Here is a 20,567-nt window from a genome sequence, read left to right as displayed (position 1 = left end):
GTCTGATGAATCATCGATGATACGCTTGTCCAGATGCAGTAACAGAGTAAACTTGGTCCAAATAAGATTGTACATTAACCTATCAACTGAAGTATTCCATTTAACATATAGCATCCGGAGCAATGTATTCATCGTTTGTGACAATCCATGGGAGCTTGATCTTTATCATATTTATATATATGTACATGTGTATCTATCGGTCAGTTGAGCAGTTAGGCCACACCAATAAAATTTTGTTCGTCGGACCCGCGCGCTCGTATTTAAGCATAACTATACAAATAATATTAATTTCAATTCCCCGCACCATGGAAATTCTGTGCTATTTTCTATTCCATTTCCGCTCTATTTTTCTTATTTTAAATCTGCTTACTGTGCAAAACAGAAAAAAATATAATTGTCCGCTCAAATTTTTTCACGCTCCGCCTAAAAATTTTGCCTACAAAAAAGCAATAATATTATTATTTAACCGCTTGCCCGCTCGTACTTTTTTTCATCAAATGTCCGACGAACAAGAAATTAAATTGGTGTGGCCTTATTTATTTCTTTATGCCAAATGGCTCTTTGGCTTCATTGGAAAGTCAAGATGTATGCGTTGAAAAATCACATAAATGATTTTTTTTCGCAATGTTGTAAGCTTACATTTTACAATTATTGCTGTTTTGAGGTAAATACGGTTATTTAGACACCTGAGGAGTACAATATTCATCGAGCCCGAAAGGCGAGGTGAATATTGTATCTTAAAGGTAGCTATATCACATTATTATATAGTCTATAAATAGCCCCTATATAATTTATACAAACGCAAACGGTTCATAACACTACATATTCACTGGATTTGAAGCCGTATTCACCGGAGGGTTAGTGCGCGTGCAGCGGCATTGTGACGTCACAATCAATACCCCAACGTTGAAAACAATATGTGTATCTGAGCAGGAAAAATGTTAGGCAAGTGTATCGCAGGATTATTTTCCAAAAATTTCGATGTCTTACACACAGCGAAATGAAATCACGGAAGTTATAGATTGTAATATGTACGTTTTTTTTTTTTTTGTTTTTTTTTTTAAAAATTACGACAGAGGTTAAAGATAAAAATTTATGGTCACAAAAAATTGTGCCCCCCTCCCCGATTCTATGTGAAATAACTTTCCAAAGCTTTTTGTATCAGTCTGGGGTTTAGACCAATATAGAGAAAATAAATCCTTTTCTTATACCCTTATTAATATTTTTCTATATATTTATTCTAATAAAAGGTCCAACAAACGAAATGTTCATTGCATCGGTCTAACAATTTCATTGTTGACCGGCTTGTCAGCCCAACATAAGAATTGTAAGACCGCAACGTCACTGCCACGTCACAAGTAATTAGTAGTCGTTCAATATCGACGTCACGGAAATAGCCGAAGAGTTGTCGTATGCTATTTGAAAGATAGAGTTACGGAAAAATTATGCTAAGTGATAAATAATTTCTATGATATAATAATGTTATGATTAAATTTTTCATTCTCTGCTATCGGAACATTTTTATTGATAAAGCCAAATTTTCCACAAAAAGTAATTGTTAATATATTGATTAAATCTGTTCAAATGTTTTCATTTCAGTGGTCTATCTGAAGTGAAGGGTATAACAAAACAGTTATAGACTGGGATTCGGGCAACATATGATTTGTTAGACCTGAAGGTGAAAATGTTACCCTTGGCCTGCGGCCTCGGGCAACATTTTCACCTTCAGGTCCAACAAATCATATGTGCCCTCATACCCATTCAATAACTGTATAGTGTTCACCTGGAAGGTCACGTGTAGGTGAACATAACGTAGTATTTTTTCTACAATGTTGGATCTCAGCTAATCAGACGGAAATAAATTATTCAATCATATAATGAAAATATTTGTTAACATTTAAGTGTCACGTATATGTATTAAAGTAAAAACGTTTTTTTTAAATTCATTTGTTTAACATTATAATATTTCTTTGTTTAACATTACAATATTTCTATATGTACATGTTTCCAGGTTTTTTTTCGATAATGAAAAGGACATTCCTTAATTTTGTATGGGTTAACAGTCCAGGGTAGACTTCCTACAAAGGTACATTGAGTACCCACAGGTATATTGACTGAATGTGCTGAGTCTTTGATGTTACTTAGAGTTTGTCACATGTTCGTGACCATGCATACATGTACTTATTGTGTCTACTCGTATTAGAAAATGGATACCGGATATTCTTGGATTGTACTATCAGGTTGAAATTTTAAAATCATATAATAATTTTACAAAGATAATTCTGTATACAGTGAAAAGTTATTTGACAAACCTCTCTTTGCATGTAAATTTACCGAAGTTTGTCTGCTTGGGGGGGGGGGGGGGGAAATAGACCACGTTTTCAGAATAATAACTTATAACTGAAATCAAGAATGTGTGTTTTTGCTCCTGTATTTTTGTCCCTCTCACTTTTAAAAATATACTATAGGCTTGTGAAGTCAATGTTACCGACATTTGTTGTAGCATGCTGTTGTATAAATATGTTGGCGTTTGGTCTGCTGAAATCCTATGGAATGTTGTTAGTGGAACTATTGAAGGTCTATGACGGTGGGGCAGGAACCACTGCCATGGTGGGGTCGGTGACTTCACTAGTAATGAGCTTCATTGGTGAGGATCAAATTACATTATGTATTTGAGATAGTTATTATTATTGTGAGTGAAGAATTTAGCGACAAACATTGATATGATTGAGGTTTACCTTTTAATTATATACTCTACCGCTTCATTTAGATATCTTAAGGTGGGCCTTTATGATAGATGACAAATTGTACTTAGCCACAGGGGTCTGGGGCGCTATACCATATAAAGATCCAGGACAGCTCTTGTCTATTTTATCTCCTGCTTAAAAAGCTAATAAAATTCCCTATAAGCATTACATTGCTGGAAAAACTTGAAATTTTTGCGGAAAATTTGTGGGACCATTACTGCTTTCCTTCTGAGCAATATGTCATATATGCTACAAAAGTTCATATCCCCTGACGTAAAATGTATCAATGTATTTTTTAATACTGTTCTGTATTCACCTGCTGTGTTGTCATATATTAATTTACGTACATCAGTATTGTATGTTCGTCAGAATCGATCATTTTTTCCGTTTATCTCCATCATAGGGGCTCGATTTAGAGAGATGAGCTCCAAATCGAAGAAATTGTATCCGTTTTCTGTGATTAAACGCGTGTTCACGACTGACAAACGCATCAACATTTAGGAAAATCATCACTGTAGGGGACAGAACCATGGCAACGAAATAAATTAATGCTCTAGAAATAGGCGCTTAAGTGGGTGGGGGTATTTTTTTTCCAAGATGAGAGCTTTCGTCCCTTGTAGAGTTTATATATATAGATGTGGTTTTTCTTGACTGAAAGTGTCAGAATCTCTATTTTAACAACTTTTGAGTGTATTTAAAGACGATTTAAAATTTTATTAATTTATTTTACATTTAACAAAATCCGGAAGACAAGCCTCTATGATCTCCATCACAGGCAAGTGATGTTTTTACCATCTACAGTAGTGTGCCGTGAATGAGTTTGCAAAATGGCGTCGTTGTTCCATCTTCCAGTTCTTGCTTCATTTCAGATATGCATTTCTGCATTAATATTTGAGCATTCGCGATCCAATAATATCCGAAACAAATATTTTTTATCCTTTTAACCGTATCTAATCTTTATTGAGTTATTCTTCTTTGGTAAAAACAATTTTATCGTCTGCCTGGAAACGTGCCTTCCCACGGAGGAGAAATGACACCCGACCAGAAAGAAATCATAATTAATTTATCATCTGCGGGTAATTCAAGTTACAAAATTCAGAATGTAACTGCCGAACAATTCAGAAATTTCTGAAATGGGTACTAGACCGAGGGAATATCTAGATAACATGCTGAGAAGTGGGGGTGCTAGAAAGACAACAGCGCGGGATGACAGGATTCTTCTTCGAAATATGAAAGGGGATAACAGACAGACTTTAAAAGATCTCATAAGTAGATTTAATGAAAGAACACATTGCCAAGTATCCACGAGAACAGTAAGTCAAGGATAGTTTGAGTATGGTTACAAATGTCATGATCCCATTTCTAAGACCATTACAATATCTCGTGTTAACCGTGCGAGAAGGATTACATTTTGTGGGCGGAAATTAAATAGGACTGTTGAGAACCAATCAGTCATTTTTAGTGTTGAGACAAAAATTATTCTTGGAATAAAAAAGAGAATGCGTCCCAATTGCTTGGGTATTATGGGTGACAGGGAGATAACATGCAAAGCATCTGCGATGTTTTGAGGGTGTATTACGTACGAGTTGGAACACTTGTACCAGTGGATGGTAATATGAATACAGATAAGTATATTTCTGTTTTGAATGATAATTTTAAGCCAGTTATTGCAAGACATTTTGCTAACAGGCAGTGGATATTACTAGATGATAATGCGCCTTGTCATGTTTCGGCACGAGCTCTCGCAGAGAATATTAACACCCATCAGTGGCCAGCACAAAAACCCTGATATAAATATAATAGAAAATGTGTGGAAAGTTCTAAAATGCAAGATTAACCAACGTTTAAATGAAATCCAAAACAGTCATGACCTAAAACGCATCGTGTCTGACATTTGGAGTACCCTCCCTTTATATTATATAAAAAGTCTATACAGACTTCCGAGGAGAATACGCACTGTGCTTCGATCTCGATGGCAGATTATCAAATACTGAGCCTTACAAGTAAGAAAATTTACTTCCTTTGATTTATTAAAACAGTTTTAATTTTTGCGATTTTTTTTATTTACGTTCATAATGGCGGTCATTTTGCGAACTCATTCATGTCACACTACTGTACATAATAAATCACAGTTTGAGTGATATAAATTATTATTTGTGATAAGAACAATCTATAATGTCAATCGATCAATGTACATTAGCCTGAGCAGGTAAAGGGCTCCGCTTTTCGATTCATTGACCTTCTGATAAGAGAGATACTAAGTAACTCTTTAGGAATAATGAATATTAAATGTGTATTAATTTCACTATAAAAATTGTCAGATTAAAAGTCCAATTCTGTTAAATTTTGCACCGCAAGGTATGCTGAAATTGTTAGCATTTCAGTTATAAATATTCCTTTCGGAAAATCATTATCATTAAAGCAAAATTTTATTTCATGGAACAGATGGACCATTAAACGAAATACACGTGCTATATCGTGCACAGAAGAGCTTAAGGAATTCTAGGCATTTAGAGTGATCTTTCCTTAGATGTAAAATAAAATTAACGGGAATCTACAGTAAAAGGCTCATTTTGTAATACATTACAGTATTCATAGCATTAAATTAGACGAAGATAAAGGAATTGAGTACATTACTTACATGTATTTGCCAATGTAAGTAAACAACTGTTTACTAATCTTCATTGTCTTTGAACATTTTTTTCTGGGGAAATATGGTACCCTATGTGGAAAAGGAACTACTGTAAATGTATGTACATGTACATCTTTTATATACAAGACCGCGGCCTTATAATTTTCTTTTTTCTTTAGTGTTAAGAGCTTCCTTAATGGACTTAGAACCTGGGAGCATAGAGGAGCTTCTCTGTTCTTAGGGAGGATTCTGTTTTTTTTTAGTAAAGTGGACATAACTGACTATCTTAAATTTTGATACTAGCAGCAACAAGATTACATATATAATAGCTTTTACTTTTTTCCGATATCACACTTCAATAAAGGTCAATATAATTCAAACATTAAAAAAATGGAATTTAAAAAAAAAGAGTAGAAATTGAACATTAAAAAATACACGCTTGGTTCCGTCCAAAAATTCGAACAATGAATTTAGTTTTCTGAATGATAAAAAAAAAGAAGCACCGAAATTTCCAATAACGCTTGTATTCTCTATACTAAAGGACTATTCGGATGTACCTTGGGTGAAATGACAACGTTCCGAAAGGTGCTCCTTGTCGGCGGGATATTTCAGTCCTCTGGGCTTTTCTTCAGCGTATTTGTCAATAGATTACCTGTCATGTTTCTGACCTACACACTAATAACAGGTACGTATGAAGTGCTTCAAGAAGCATAACTCGTTTCGAACACTGGACAAGAAAAGAAAAAAAATGAGTTACTGTTCTTGCTATACGCGAATATTTTAAATGTTTTCGATTGATTTTTAGTTAATTGATGGGTGCCTACTTATTTACATTTTTTCTAAAAAAAAAAAAAAAAAAAAAAGTAAATACGAATATTATAGAGGTGAAAGCATGGTTATTTATCGTTCATAAAGGACTGAAATAGGAGGTCATTGAACCTATCTCTTTCATTGTGGGTTATAATGGATCCAAGAACAAAGAACCCGTCTCAAAACGAGTTCGTTGCCTTACTGACGTTTTTTTTTCATTGGGTATCAGGCGTGGATCCAGGAATTGAAGTTAGAGGGGGCACAAAAAGTAGGCAGGGGTCTGGGGCCGCCTTGAGGCCCCCAGTGGGCTCAGGGGGTTGAGTCCCCTGAAGCTCCTGGATTCTAGAGAATTTGTAGGGCAAAAATGAGGTCTACAGAATAGACATTTTTACATTTTCTCAACGAAACTATAATTTCAGCTAACTTTGACTATTTTAGGGGAGGAGCGCCGGGTGCGCACCCCTTAAATCCGCCACTGGATATGGACCATGTCATTGTCATGTATATTTCAGCACTGTTACGGATAAAACGATGTTATGTTTAATAATGTAACCAAGTATCCAGAAAGAATGAAAATAAAATAAAATACTAAAATGAAATAAATAAACATTTTTCATCTTTGAACCGTTTCCCTCATTCTTTAGGGATGGGATATGGACTTTTGATTTCACCATGCGCTACTGTCCTGAACTTCTACTTTGAGAAGCGCCGTGCCTTAGCAAGTGGCCTCCTCAACTCTGCAAGTGGTGTGGGAATGTTTATATTTCAATACCTTTACAGAAGTCTATTCGATGAGTATGGACTGGAGGGTTGCTTACTAATCATAAGCGGGATTGTATTAAATAACTGTGTCGCTGGTTCATTAATAAGACAACCTCAACAGCTAAAGGGGCCTAACGTATCTCTAACCATGACGTCTGATCGAATCCCTCCTATAAACACATTTACAAAATTTCTGAGAAAAGTCTTCAAAACTCGTTTTACGTTGTTCCGAAATCTCTCATTTGCTCTTGAGTGTGCATCGCTAGCCTTGGCCCAGATTGGATACGCTTCTCATTTCTTTTTGTATCCAGCTTTTGTAAAAAGTAGAGGTTTTGATGACACTTCTGCTGTCCTTGCCATGGTCATATTGAGCTCAGTAGAAGTTATATGCAAAATAATGATGGGTGGGCTAGCAGATTACATATCACCCGCCATCCTACACAGCACTGTTATGTTTGTCGGCGGAGTAGCAGCGGTTGTTGTAACTTTCACGAAAAAACTATGGCTTCTTTATGCGTACGCAGCCATTACTGGCGCACTTCCGGGAACTTTTTTTGTTTTCATGCCGCCCATTCTTGTCAGAAGCTGTGGTTTGAAGAATTTGGGAGCCTCATTAAGTACGGCCATAGTAATGGGGGCTCTTTTGGTGGCGGTGTGTGTACCCGGCCTTGGTAAGCACAACTGGGGGTATTTACTTATATCGGAACAAAAAAAATTATACAGGTATAAGCAAGACCTCTTTCAGCCTTACAAAAAATGTAATTATACCAACTTGAATTTTAATCATTATCAAGAATTTTGAGCACTTTTCATTTAAGGAGGCTGGGGGTCAACAAATTAACCACAAATTAACCACCAGATTTAACTTAATTTTTTAGATATGATATCTTAAGCTGTCAACTATCATTTGGCAAAGAAAAATTTCAAAAATTTCAGTTTTAAAATTTGATCATTTTCTATATCTTCATATGGAGCTCTTCTTCTAAAGGAGATCAATATAGTCTAAAATGGCCACAACCCCCCAGCCTCTTTAAGCATCCGTTTTATTTGATGAACTTTGTGCAGCAAAAAGCCATACGAGGCATAGGAATTTGTTGGGAATTCTATGACAGGCAATACAAAAATTGTTATTTATTGTAGATTTGTATCAAATACAGACACCAAAAACGCAGGCGAAAATTGTGTAAAAAGACGAAATAGTTGAAATTTTTATTTTTTTCAGGATTGATGGCTGACTTAACAGCAAACTGGAATCTCTCGTTTCAAGTCATTGGGGCAATATTTTTTACTTCCGGGTTACTTATGGTGGCAGCCGAAGCAAAAACAAGCAGGAAAATTTAGGAACAATTAAGTCGAACGGAAGGCAAAAATTATTATTTTAGCAATAAATTAAGTATACTTTGCCTCCAAAAAGTGTGTTGTTTTAGAAAGAGATGCGAAATACTTTTAAGTGATCTTCAGCGTTTTAAAGTTGACTGGAAGTAACGAAATTTGGAATCTAGACGATAAATCAAACAATAGAATTACAATACTAGTTAAAATAATTACGTGTAAATGCATGCCAAGGATATTGATGCTCAGAACTGATCTTTTACCGTCAGCTGTGACCATATAGCCAAAGTGGAACACCAACTAGGAATGAAGAGACCAGCGAAAAAGTCATTCCGGTGATAAACTAAGCTTTAAATAAAAATATACATAGGCATTGGCTGTGTCTCCTTCGCAGGAATCTCTTTGGCCGGAGTCAGCCGACTCGTTGTCCCTGTCGGGAACTCTGAGAACATAGTTTTGATTTGGCGTAATTTTGACTAGCTTTTCCGAGCTTGCTGGAGACACCCCCCCCCCCCCCCGAGAAGTTGCGATTGCACAATGGTGTCATTTAGCTAGTGAAAAAAGTGACTCCGACCTGACGAGGTCAAGATATGCTGAGTATCATATTTTTGTACTTTTGTTCGAGTTTCAAAAAGTTTCTTCAGTAAGAGGAACGACAGCTCTGAGTTGAAATTGGGACTACAATACGCAGTATCAAAGATCTTTTTGTAGTTCATTATGTTAACTGTTCACATGTTGCTTTGTTCAATTGTTAAACTTTCATTGTACTAACATACCCTATGTGGGGGCTTTAGTGAAATAAAAAGTTTCAAAGTTTATTTCATTCTTGAAGAAATGATCAAGTAAATACAATGTATAACATTACACAACAATAAATAGTGTGTTTGGCGTCTCCTCTAGTATTTGAAATGTAAAAAAAGTCTTCTTAAAAACAAAATAGAGCAAGGAATACGCTTTTGAAGACACGACAGAGTCGCCACATCTGCTTCATATTTAGTTGTTTTACTGACTATAGACAATAATGGCCAACTAATAACTAAAGTGTATGACAAACGGGATGACTTCAGTTTTTCATCGTCAATTTCGATTCCTTTACCTGTGGAGCAATATTGCACATGGTCTTTATGTCTCGCAACTAATTTAATACACAAGAGCATGCTCTGAAAACGATAATTTTTTTAACCCGAGACAAACTACTGACAAATAAATTGATTTTAGAAGGATTCAACAACCCCGTTGGAAGTATAATAAGCTTTTCGCAAATTGTACGGTCGTTATAACGACCTTGTCTGTAAATATATACAACCTATAGATGGATTGAATTTCGCCTGACATGTTTCATACCATTTACTAGGTCATTGCCTTTATACTAAAAATCTGACAATGGAGTGCTCCATATGCCTGATCGATACATAGGGCGTACGGTAGGTGTGACAGGGGAAGCTTAATCCACCTAGGCACCTGATCCCACCTCTGCTGTTTCTAAGGGTCTGTGTTTTTGCCCTGTTCACGATTTGCTTTGCTTACTGAATTTATGAGAAATTATGAAAATGCGAGTAAATAGTCACTATGTAAAAAAGTGAATAAAAAAAACGAATCACGACCCTTGGTCTTTAAAGGTTCTTCCTGCTGGCATGATTAAGGGAACTATAAACTTTCAAATTTTATATCAAAGTAGATTGTTTGTCAGCTGTGATTACATACTTCTTTGAATGCCTTTTCCTTGAAATTCATTTGGAAACATCAATTTTGTGTCCTCTATTTACATATAATCACTCAGTTTGAAAGGTTACGAGACATTACCTTTCTTTCTCCTAAAACAAGAATAATATAAAGTCAACTTTTGATAGCATTGCTCCTCAATAAGATTAAAAATGGAGATTTTAACATACTGACTGTGAAGAATTTACTGCTTAGCTTTTGTTTTATCTTCATTTACCTTACGTTCATGGGGGGGGGGGTTATATACACACTGTACATGTACAGTAATATAATAATTCTGCACGTATACTCGATGTCCTTAATCCGATTTATATGTATAATATATAGATAATTACATATTTCATTGTGTAGATATTACGCAAGGTGCGAGTTCATTACATACAATCTGTCATGTAGGAAGTACTTTCATGTACTAGCAGATACGTGTACATAGTCGTCTGGACATTATAGTACTAATAAAACTGTGTTGTAATTAGTTTGATTTGTAAAGGACATTAAATTGACGGAAAGTCAACAGACCGAAATGATTATTTACCTAATTATTAGTTATATATGTACATGTCTGTAGGTTATCTGTGAATAAACGGATAAGTAAGGCAGTAGAGCAGATATCGTATAACCCTTTCAGGGTCAACATATGAACTAGTATTTGGACTTACAGATAAACGATAGCTTAAAAAATGAATCTTTAAACCTACTGAACAACCTTATTGTCATAATATTCTATAAAAAAAATTAGCATAACACACACATGACGTCGTTTTTTTTCCATTATTGCGTGTTACCGCATTTAGGCCAAAAATCTCAGCAAGTCACATAGCCTTTTTTTATTTTTTAAAAGCTTGTGGTATGTAAGGCAAAAGATCAAAGGGCATTCACCTGAGTATAATTTTCTCGACATACTTCCAATTCACCTCTGATAGCTGTTGTATCTTAAATAATTCAATATTACAAAAAATGTCAGGATCAAACCAGAAACTTTTGAAAGATTTATTCCATTTTAAAATAAGCACACTCGGATGTAGGGGATAGAAATTTAACACTTTTAATAGAAGACTTCTTTCCCAGTATAAACATTTAAATAGTTGGTTTGCTGGACGTCCAGGAGTTTTTAAAATTTTATGCATTTTAAAACGTAGCCCCCAACTCTGTGCATCAAACCAGATCTCACTAAAGGTCTCTCTTAAATCTTCAGTTTAAAAAAAAAAATTAAATTTAGCCCCGCCCTGGAGCATGAAACCCGTATCTAGGAAACATGAATTGCAAATGTTTGGTAGAGGGTTAAGTGCTTATTCTAATTATATAGGCAAACACTTCAAGTTGTGTGGAAAGATGCTGTTTAAATACTTGATCACTTTAACCCAACCCTAGATCGATGAAACAGGTAACTTGCGAAACAGCTTATTGCTCATTAGTATACAAGCAGTTTATTTAACTGTGTAGAGGGAGAGAAGTTTTCTTTCATTGATATGATGCATTTTGAATAAATAACCATTCAGCCCTGGGTTGGAACACATCATCTGGGGGGGGGGGGGAAGAAAAGAAAATTTCCAGTTACTGCTTATTATACTAGTCATACTGTTTTATTAAAACGCAATTTTTGATTTTTATTTTTCCTACGCTCAACAGGAGAGAGACCTATTCACAGTTTTTGTTCCTCTCTCCTTAATATGTTCCACGTCAGATTTACTCAAAATTTGTTCAGTTGGTTCAGAGAAGTGCCAAATATTTTTAAAAGTATACTGAAACTGCAGGGCGAAAAAGGATAGAAAATACCGGTAGGTTACCAGTGATTGAAGTAATCTTAAAATATATATATTTCTTAAGTCAATGATGGAAATTTTCATTTAATTTTTTCCAAACAAACGTATGAATATGAAATATCAAATGCTTCTAATGCATTAGAACTAGAACTAGATTTACACACATGTACATGTATATATATTTATAGTGTTATAACATATTGTTCGTCATGTTTCTTGTTAAATCGCTTTTGTTCATTCATGGGCACTTTGGTACGCACTCCAGCCATATTTTAGTTTATACCCCCTCTCTTTGGTGTTCGATAAGATGTTTCTGTTTCCTGCCATATGGAGCATTTATGTGTACTATATGGACCTCATAGGGAAGAGTAGGTGTTATGACGCGTCACATGACTTCATCGCTCGTGGAACCGGAAAGTCATATTGTTCATGGGCGTGTACGTTATGTTGCAATCTTTCTGCAGTTCCTCGCCTGTATATTCCAAGTGGTAATTTCTCAACAGCTGAAAAATAGATTTCAAATATTAGTATCTAGATTCCTGAATATGAAAACAGCTGTAAACAGACAATCTCTCCCCCACCCCCTTCCAGAAAAAAATGATAAAATAAAATTGAATTAAAAATTAAGACGGATACCTTGATCAGTGCGACGTGACTCTCCTGCTCAGCAAATCTTCTACCAATGCACGCCCGAGGGCCAAACCCGAACGGAACCGAGGCAAAGGGATGCGCATCAGTCTTGGTCTTGTTAGATCTCAGCCATCTTTCTGGCAGGAACTGTTGGGCATCCTCAAAGTGCTCGTCTTGTGTGCAAACCCAGTCGTGGTGCATGGCAATTTGTACCTGTTTATCAAAATTTCTAATAAAATGACGAAATATTCAAAAGTACATTTTTTCGCTATATATTCAGAAGTACACTTTTCGCTATAGTAATATTTGTAAGTTGGTCATAACGGTTTAATAATTCTAGTCCTGTCTTACCCCAGCTGGGATTCTGTATCCAGACAGAACGATTTCCTTCGTGGAAGTTCGGATATTTCCGGGGGCGACCGGTAAAATTCTGTAAAAAAGGGCGTTTATGGTTTAAAGTTTATAGTATTTTGCAGTATTACAAATCAGTTATCGTACATTTTAAAAGTTACAATCCACAGATTAACCTTAACCATGTTCATTCTTTTTTACCTGTGCGTTTCCCTCGTCACAGCTTTCAGGTATGACATTTTTCCAATATGTGAATCTGTTATTTCTTCGCTGTCACCAACAGTGGTCTTAATTTCCTGGTACAGCCTTTCCTGAATTTCTGGATGCCTTCCCAATAGATACATGACGAAGGACAAATGATGACTTGTCTGAAGAACACATAGTTTCATGAGCAAAAAACTTAGAGTGAATTTTAAAAATATACATCAAGGCTTATATTATCATCAATCTAATCAAAAAGTGCAGAGAATTCTTTGCATACATGTTTTATGTTTACTAATTCTTTAAGGAAATTCAAGATGTGTTTATCTGACATTGGAATTTAGCACTTACTGTATCCACCCCCGCAAAAATGAATTCGCAGATGACGGTCAGGACCTCTCTCTCAGACAACGAGGTTTTGGACAGTAAATAGGGGATTAAGTCTCCATGTTCCCCATCAAATGAGGCATTATCCCCGATCTTAGTCAAAGCCTCTCTAGAATACTTTACAGCAATGCTGAAAAAAAGATACTAAAAGGTTTTAAAGTTATCTTATTCGCCTGAGGCTATCTTCATGATATGGTTAATGAGCGGCAAGGTTAAGCACTCATGTTAACAAAGATGGTTTTTTAAGGGCAAATGCGAAAGTTCAATTTCCGTAAACGATCAGTGCAAAAGGGTTATGCTTTAGTTTACGCCGCGCTTGAGGTCAAGATACGAAGTTTACATAAAAACTGTTTATCTCGCCATCACCTTCTCTGATTTATTAGAAAGGACAGTAAATAGAGAATTAGCCAACAGTCATAATTATGTTAATGTCATTAAAATCACTAATAGAATTCTGAAAAAAAAATCTATTAAATATTTGCAAATAATTTATCCGTCGACCCCCCCCCCCCCCAACACTATTTTTTGATACTTACTCTCGAATGAAACTCTGAGCTTCAATTAGCTTGTTGAAAGAGGGTGTCTTAAAGAGTCGATACCATGGAAACTGTTTAAACTCTTTTTGACTAATGTCCATTACAACACCTACAGCCTGTATGAACTTTTGGGCGTCACTTTCTGGAGAGAGGTCTTTGAAGGCACCGAGACGCTTATTAAAACACACGACACCGACGCCTGCGACAGGAAGCAAATATATTTGTAACTGATTAGTAATATTTAATTTTTAATACCAGTAAATCTACTGAAAAAAGATGTTGAATAATCATTTTATATTTGCTTAAAGTATTGAATTTTTTTCTATATTGCATACATTCTGCTGCATATTTGTCAAGTTCCGGTCGCAAATCCGTCACTTCCTTTTCATGATTGCGTAACGATATCACGTGATCCCAGAGTTCGTCTGCCACTATAGAGTGCTCTGGAAGGTAAGAGGCCACCGCTCTTGGTCGGAGCATCTTTTGTTGTACTTTTTTCCTTATTACACTCCAGTCATCTCCTTGACTAGAAGTGAAAAGGTCATGCATAAATATATTTGTCAGCCCGGAGAGCAATAAAACAGAAAAATGTTAATATTTTTTCACTAGTAACACTGATACAATACCTGGTTAAAAGTCCTTGAACATTATGGTTGTATTTTTTATTATAATGTGCAAGCATGAAGAAAGCTTGGCGTATTGGATGCTTTGCATCACTTCGGAAAACCTCTTCAAAGTCTTTCGGATCACTTATGTGTACCATTTCAAGTCCTGGAAGTACTGTTTCCCTGTAAATATTTCCATACTCCTCAGTGCACTCTTTATGCATTTCCATGAACTGCTTCTTGTAAAAGCGCCCTATCAAAAGCATACCCAGTATTTAATGATTGATAAGAACCAATAATATCTTCAAAATAAAAATGGAAACATAACTTGTTCCCCCAAAATTCTTAAAGCGTTAATTTTTACATGTAAAATTACCTCCAGGAAAATAATGACGAATTCCGCCAATAAGTGGATAAGATTTGGGGCCCGGGAGTTCACTGAATGGTTTTGGCCCCGTAGTTTTGGTGTCGGGAGGGGCCTGAGATTCAAACAGAACGTCCAGTGGTATCGAGGCATTGGCCGCCGTCATGCTTTCTCTTGTCTGCCTCATCTGACGAGTCAGTTTCAACTTTAGTAAACGCCGTGAATAAGTTGTTGTCGCCATTACTTTTATCGCTGTTGAAATAGAAAACAAACTTTAAAAAACTGCCTCTTTTGATCAAAGTTTTTCAATAAGTAAATCTGTATTTAACAAAACGCTTAGTTTTATACGTTTTTTTTCCCCAGAATAGTTATATTACTCTGTTTCGAAATTCCTAAGAATTCCATCGTGTTTGGATTTTTTAAGAAGAAAGGAAAAATCACAAAAAACATACATGTACATAAAAGAAATACTAAACAATATTAACAGCACGGATATAATTTTTAGCTGGTTTATATAAAAATGATAACTTAATCACAATTTGTAAATGGTATGAATAGATATAAGTGACATTCAAAGTTTAGGACCAAAGTTTTCACAGAGTTACCACTATGCCAGAACTTTTTGTAAAGAGAAAGAAATCAAATAAATATTTTTACCTCTCACCAGTCAAAATTGATCTAATATAAATCCAGAAAACCAGCATAAAATTTTTAATCTTCCAGAATATTAATTTTACACAAGGAATGTCGTTTTTGGATCTTCGATGACCACGTTACGGTTCACCTTTAAATACCGAAGTTATAAAACCTCGACACTTCTAATTATAGCTATCCTTGGTAAATTTAAATGACAGCATTGGGTCGGTATATATACAAGTAACTGTGCAGCGACAACCGGAGACTGAGGACATGAATGGAGTTGGCTGTTCTTATACGTCTCCGTGACCCTGGAAACAAGTACACGCGCACTTAACGATAAGAGCCCAATTATTTATTTATTACAAGTTAAGCGTGGTAAAAATAACCAGCGAACTATCGTATCAGGTCTCTACGAATGCAGGCAAGGTGTCTATAATATGGTTTGAAGTCAAATTCTGCGTGCACATGCACTGACTCTGTGAACTTTCATGCCTACATTAGTCTAGATTTGAATTAATAAATTAGCCCCCTGTCAGCTTGTAACACCCTTCTGATAAATCGTTGTTTCAGGAGGAAAAATACTTCTTTCTGGGAAAAAAATCATTTATCAAAAGCATGCAAGGTCCCGTCTGTCAAAAATTTACATGTTCCTAATTAACATCTTTAATAAATATTAAAAAGTTAGCCTAGCTACAACTTACCAATACAACGTCACATCGATTTGTGGGACATAACCATAGTAAATAAACTGAATGATGTGTTTGAGATTGGTTTTTTTTTTTTCTAATTTATATATTCGTTCAGAATGTTGATACACTTGTTTTTTCTTTCAAAGTTGGAATGTTGTTTACATTTCGGAGAAATTATTAACGGTTTCCAGATTCACAGTGCAAAGATGTGCATGGTTTTAACAAGATTTTAGCTCACCTGAGCTGAAAGCTCAAGAAAGTTTGTTTTTAAACAAATGTCGTCCTTCGTCCGTCCGCCCATTGTTTACTTTACTTTTTTGACCTGTTTCCTAGAATTACTGAGCCGATTTCAACCAACTCGCTATAATGCATTCTTCGGCAAAGCGAGTTCATTTTTTTTTCAAACAGCTTGGAAACAATTAAGAAATTAAAATAAGTTTTGTTCACTTAAAACTATTATCTAGGACCACTAGCACTGACAAGACAAAACTTATAATTTGAAAGCTTATTTTCTAGTGCAGATTCAAGTATAATCAAAGCTTGGTGGTAGGATGGTGCAAAACAGAAAATTTTACATAGATGTTTATAGGAAAAATCTTTCAAGAACACATGACAGGGGCATATTAATTGCAAGTATTCCCATGAAGTGTTTATTCAAAGTTGTTCGAATCTTGGCAGCTTGGGTTAGGAGTAGGCCACAGGAGGGGATTACAGATTTTCATAGGAACGCGTGTAGGCTATCTAGGGAGTGTTTTTTTTTTTTACAAAGATCTTTTCAAGGGCAGTGCCGAAGTTAGTCACAGGAATAACTAAATATTCTCATGAGGTGTAAATTCAATTTTGTTCCAATTATAGCCTTTAGTGTCTAAGATGGAGAAAAAAGGACCAAGAAAGTAATAATTGTAATCTACTCAATCACAGCAGGACCGCAGCTAGTCCTACATGTATTACCAATAATATTATGCAAGCATAGGAATATCGTTTAGATTTCAGTTTGTTCAGATCATGGCTCCCGTGCTGTGGCTAGGCTAACGACACAATAAGTGGCCACGTTTTTAGGGAAAATCTTAACTTTTTCTCTCAAGAACACCGGGGTCACAAGTATACTCCTTTTCAAATGCAAGCATCTTAATATAGTGTAGGTTCTGATTTGTTTAACTCACATTCCTCCGGGTAAGGATAGAGCCACATCAGAGAGTAAAAAGTTTTACGCAAAAAGAGAGAAACTGTGCAAGTATGAGACTAAAATTTGTAAAATTGGACAGAAAGCCGCCATAATTGCAAATCAGAAGTGAGCATTGTGGACCATGGGCCTCTTTTTGTGAATCAATGTATATGTACTATCAGGCAAGCAATCAAAGAAGCTTGACTACGCTAAAGAGGGTGGTGACGCAGTAAATGATGTCCCCCGTTAGATAATGTTGGTGAATTGCGTTTGTTGGGATTAAATATTACACGAATCCCTGTTTTCTGATCAGGACAAGTCATCGTGCAGCGTGTCACTCAGAGCAAATGTGTGTCCTCTATGAAGGAATAAATACCAGGTTGAAATAAAAACCCTTTTGAGATATTGAGATTTTCCTTTTTTTCATCTCTGAAAATATGGTGTTTTTGAAATAAATACTAAATTTGAATTTTTAACCTGCACAAGAATAATTATTTAGAACGTCTACTTTGAAGAAGGGGTCTTTTCTGAAATGCACTTTTTAAAAGAAAATTGTGGTAATAAATAACTTCAAACTTTATTGAGTAAAGGTTATTGAGTATTTTTGAATGCAAGCCCCGATGCATATTTTGTAAAAATCCAGCTGATTAAATGTGTTAGACATTGTAAAGAATAGGGCTTTGTCCGTTTTGTCACCCTTCTAGATCGGCTGTATCTGTATTTTTACATTTTCATTCTTTTTTTCATAATCAAGCGGAAATCATTCCTGTTTATTAATATTAATCATTAATTGCTTTTTATAATAAGCTTTAAAAGAAGAGGCCATTCAGAGTGCACTTTTTTGATCCAATTCCAGTACACGTGTACTCACACAAGTACCATCTTGATATGAGGATATTTAAGTAGATGGCACGTCCTTGAAAACACACCTCTAGGGCAGTAACTGGATCTCGCCGACCTACCTCTTCTTTTATACATAAATCAAAAATGTCAATTCATTTCCCCAGAATTAAAAAAAGAAACAAAATAAAAAAAAAATATTTACTACTACACATTTTGCATAAATTGGGATTTGTGTAGATCTCTTTCACTTGATATAAACATTTTACGAAATAATAATGAAAGAAAAATGTTATATAACTCCTTTTGAATGATTAAAGATTTGTATAATGTGGTAGTTTTGTGGAATCATTTTCATTACGGAAAGTCGGAAATCAAGAAAAAATATCGAACAGGTGTAAACATGTACATATATATGAAAGTTAATTTTGAGCAAAAGTAACCTCGCAGAATGTCGAATGAGAATTAATTGCCCCAAAGAGAGATATACTAAAAATTGTTTTAATTTTTCATGCTTAATTTATCTCAGGTATAACTTAAAAGAACTATAAGGATTAAAATTCTTGCTTGTATGATAATTTGTAAGAAATTAAAATATTTTTGCATATTTTTTTCAAAGATTTTTAATTTTAAGAATTTCATTACCTGCTTCAAATTTGTATCAAATTTAATATTTAAGAATATTGGACAGACTAAGTTGCAGTTAATAGATTCTACATTTTTCCATTCTTTTAACATGGCAACCAAAGCTACAATTCACATTAAAGAAAATTTATTTGTGGGACGTACATATACCTATATTTCTTTTTTCTTCTTCATAATACTTTTGTTGATTTAAGACATAATTATACATGTGTGTGACTCCTGATGATATGATCCGGGCCATGTACCGCGGTATAGACAACCATAAAAAAAAAATCTGGGTCACGGTAAACAAGAACTCAGAATCTCGGGTTCCGTGGTCTGCTTTTCAAAAATTTAATTAAAAAATAAAATAGGAACGTACACATTAGAATTTTAAGGAGATAATTGTAAATATAAACAAGAATTGTGCCTCTGCTATAGAGTGATCTCTGACGTTATTAAAGACATTTACTGTTTTTATGATTTCCCTGACAAAAATTATATCGTTTAGATAGCTATATAAGTGAAGAAACGTCAAATCTCAATCTCTCTCTCTCTCTCTCTCTGGATCTAGGAATGTGCGGAATGAAATGCATGAGAGGCATACATGTTAAAAAAAAATTATTTTTAGAAACGAGCAGTTTGTAGCAGTGTGTATACGTGCAATTAGGTATAAACGAAGAAAAATGTTCGATTTCACATGTACTATGTTCATAAAGTGCAATTTTACGTTTAAGTCGTATAAAGTTATTATGAAATTACTTTTAGAAATATTTCGAAGAGTTCAATTTCAAAATAATAGATTTTGAAATCTATGTGTGTTTTATTTCGCAATGTTTTAAAGAACAATGAGTAAATTTTAATTTTGAAATGAATCTGATTTCTAAATACCCGTAATATTGAAATTACAATATAAATTAACAAAATGCATTTCTTACCTGTTTAGTAACTAATGCAATAAATAACTGCAAACAATTTACAAATCTTTCCAGAGTTTACAGGGTACTTCGTATTATTTAGGTACAGTCATTCGAAACATTATTCCCTGACATTGCCACATTATTAAGTGCAGATATACCTCCTCATGCACTGCAGAAATGACCGTGACCTGCACTCAGCGATAATATGCCTGTTTCTATCTCACTCAGAGGGCTGTACTCAAGGTCGCGTCAAAAATTCAGGTAACTGTCAAAACGACTGCAAATTTTGAAGATTTCCAGATTTTCTTTTGAATTATTTTATGGCTGCTTATATTCTTAAGTTTTTTTTTGAAATTTGCGCTTGATTACTTACTTTTGTGATATAGGAAAATCTTCTTAAAGCACAATGCCGCTAAATTAATTTGTAACACAGGATATCATTAGGTAGTTTATTATTTTTAGTCAAAACCATTTATAAACTAGAAATTATTAAATAAGTTTGTCACATACATGTATTCTCGTGTCCCATGCAGTCTTGCGGAAATCGACTCTTGTTGTCTATTTGTTATGTGATTTTTGTACAATGTAGCCACTAGTACATAATATTGACATTTTCATTTCACAAAATCTCTCTGCATAATAGAAAAAGTAGGGATCATAATCCGAGACTTGCTCAATTTAGTTATACATGTAAGATCTAGTCAACCCTCCTTGCAAAGAAAGAAATATGATTTAATAGCTGCCATGACGTGAGTTGTTATATCATTTTTCAATCATTGTCATAAGGACTACAAAGTTGATTCTATAATTTATTATAAAAATGAAGTGAACTTAATCTGTGGGGGGAA

The 20,567-nt window shown here is 34.8% G+C and overlaps 2 protein-coding genes across 4 annotated transcripts; one reads left to right on the top strand and one right to left on the bottom strand.

The window, feature by feature from the left end:
- Nucleotides 1-2,209: 2,209 nt before the first annotated feature.
- On the top strand, nt 2,210-9,101 carry LOC133187225 (monocarboxylate transporter 12-like). Its single transcript, XM_061322582.1, has 5 exons — nt 2,210-2,240; nt 2,504-2,647; nt 5,921-6,064; nt 6,834-7,622; nt 8,174-9,101. The coding sequence occupies exons 2-5, from the start codon at nt 2,521-2,523 to the stop codon at nt 8,290-8,292; spliced, it is 1,179 nt and encodes a 392-aa protein (XP_061178566.1). The 5' UTR covers nt 2,210-2,240; nt 2,504-2,520; the 3' UTR covers nt 8,293-9,101.
- Nucleotides 9,102-11,923: 2,822 nt separating this feature from the next.
- On the bottom strand, nt 11,924-19,818 carry LOC133187224 (probable cytochrome P450 CYP44). Of its 3 annotated transcripts, none has more exons than XM_061322580.1 (10): nt 19,738-19,818; nt 14,855-15,094; nt 14,500-14,731; nt 14,209-14,399; nt 13,874-14,072; nt 13,302-13,467; nt 12,951-13,117; nt 12,750-12,828; nt 12,405-12,611; nt 11,924-12,271 (listed from the first exon to the last, which is right to left on the bottom strand). In XM_061322580.1, the coding sequence occupies exons 2-10, from the start codon at nt 15,081-15,083 to the stop codon at nt 12,164-12,166; spliced, it is 1,578 nt and encodes a 525-aa protein (XP_061178564.1). In that variant the 5' UTR covers nt 15,084-15,094; nt 19,738-19,818; the 3' UTR covers nt 11,924-12,163. The 3 variants fall into 3 exon arrangements, with proteins under 3 accessions (XP_061178564.1, XP_061178565.1, XP_061178563.1); XM_061322581.1 differs by lacking the exon at nt 19,738-19,818 and adding an exon at nt 15,500-15,696; XM_061322579.1 differs by lacking the exon at nt 19,738-19,818 and adding an exon at nt 15,507-15,696.
- Between the last annotated feature and the right edge of the window lie 749 nt (nt 19,819-20,567).

Source organism: Saccostrea echinata, unplaced genomic scaffold (genome assembly GCF_033153115.1).
Source record: "Saccostrea echinata isolate AGI-Se365-2 ecotype Australia unplaced genomic scaffold, CSIRO_AGI_Sech_v1 ptg000014l, whole genome shotgun sequence".
Lineage (NCBI taxonomy): Eukaryota > Metazoa > Mollusca > Bivalvia > Ostreida > Ostreidae > Saccostrea > Saccostrea echinata.
This window is presented reverse-complemented; position numbering and strand designations above follow the sequence as displayed.

What these genes read in the sequence shown, in the direction of transcription:
- LOC133187224 (XM_061322579.1), bottom strand. Translation starts at nt 15,546, where the DNA reads ATGCTGGTTTTCTGGATTTATATTAGATCAATTTTGACTG. An exon ending in GCTCAGAGTTTCATTCGAGA is followed by an intron (nt 13,468 to 13,873) that starts GTAAGTATCAAA and finishes TCTTTTTTTCAG; the next exon opens with CATTGCTGTAAAGTATTCTA. An exon ending in GTGACGAGGGAAACGCACAG is followed by an intron (nt 12,829 to 12,950) that starts GTAAAAAAGAAT and finishes CCTTTTTTACAG; the next exon opens with AATTTTACCGGTCGCCCCCG.
- LOC133187225 (XM_061322582.1), top strand. Translation starts at nt 2,521, where the DNA reads ATGTTGGCGTTTGGTCTGCTGAAATCCTATGGAATGTTGTTAGTGGAA. An exon ending in GACCTACACACTAATAACAG is followed by an intron (nt 6,065 to 6,833) that starts GTACGTATGAAG and finishes CTCATTCTTTAG; the next exon opens with GGATGGGATATGGACTTTTG. An exon ending in GGTGTGTGTACCCGGCCTTG is followed by an intron (nt 7,623 to 8,173) that starts GTAAGCACAACT and finishes TATTTTTTTCAG; the next exon opens with GATTGATGGCTGACTTAACA.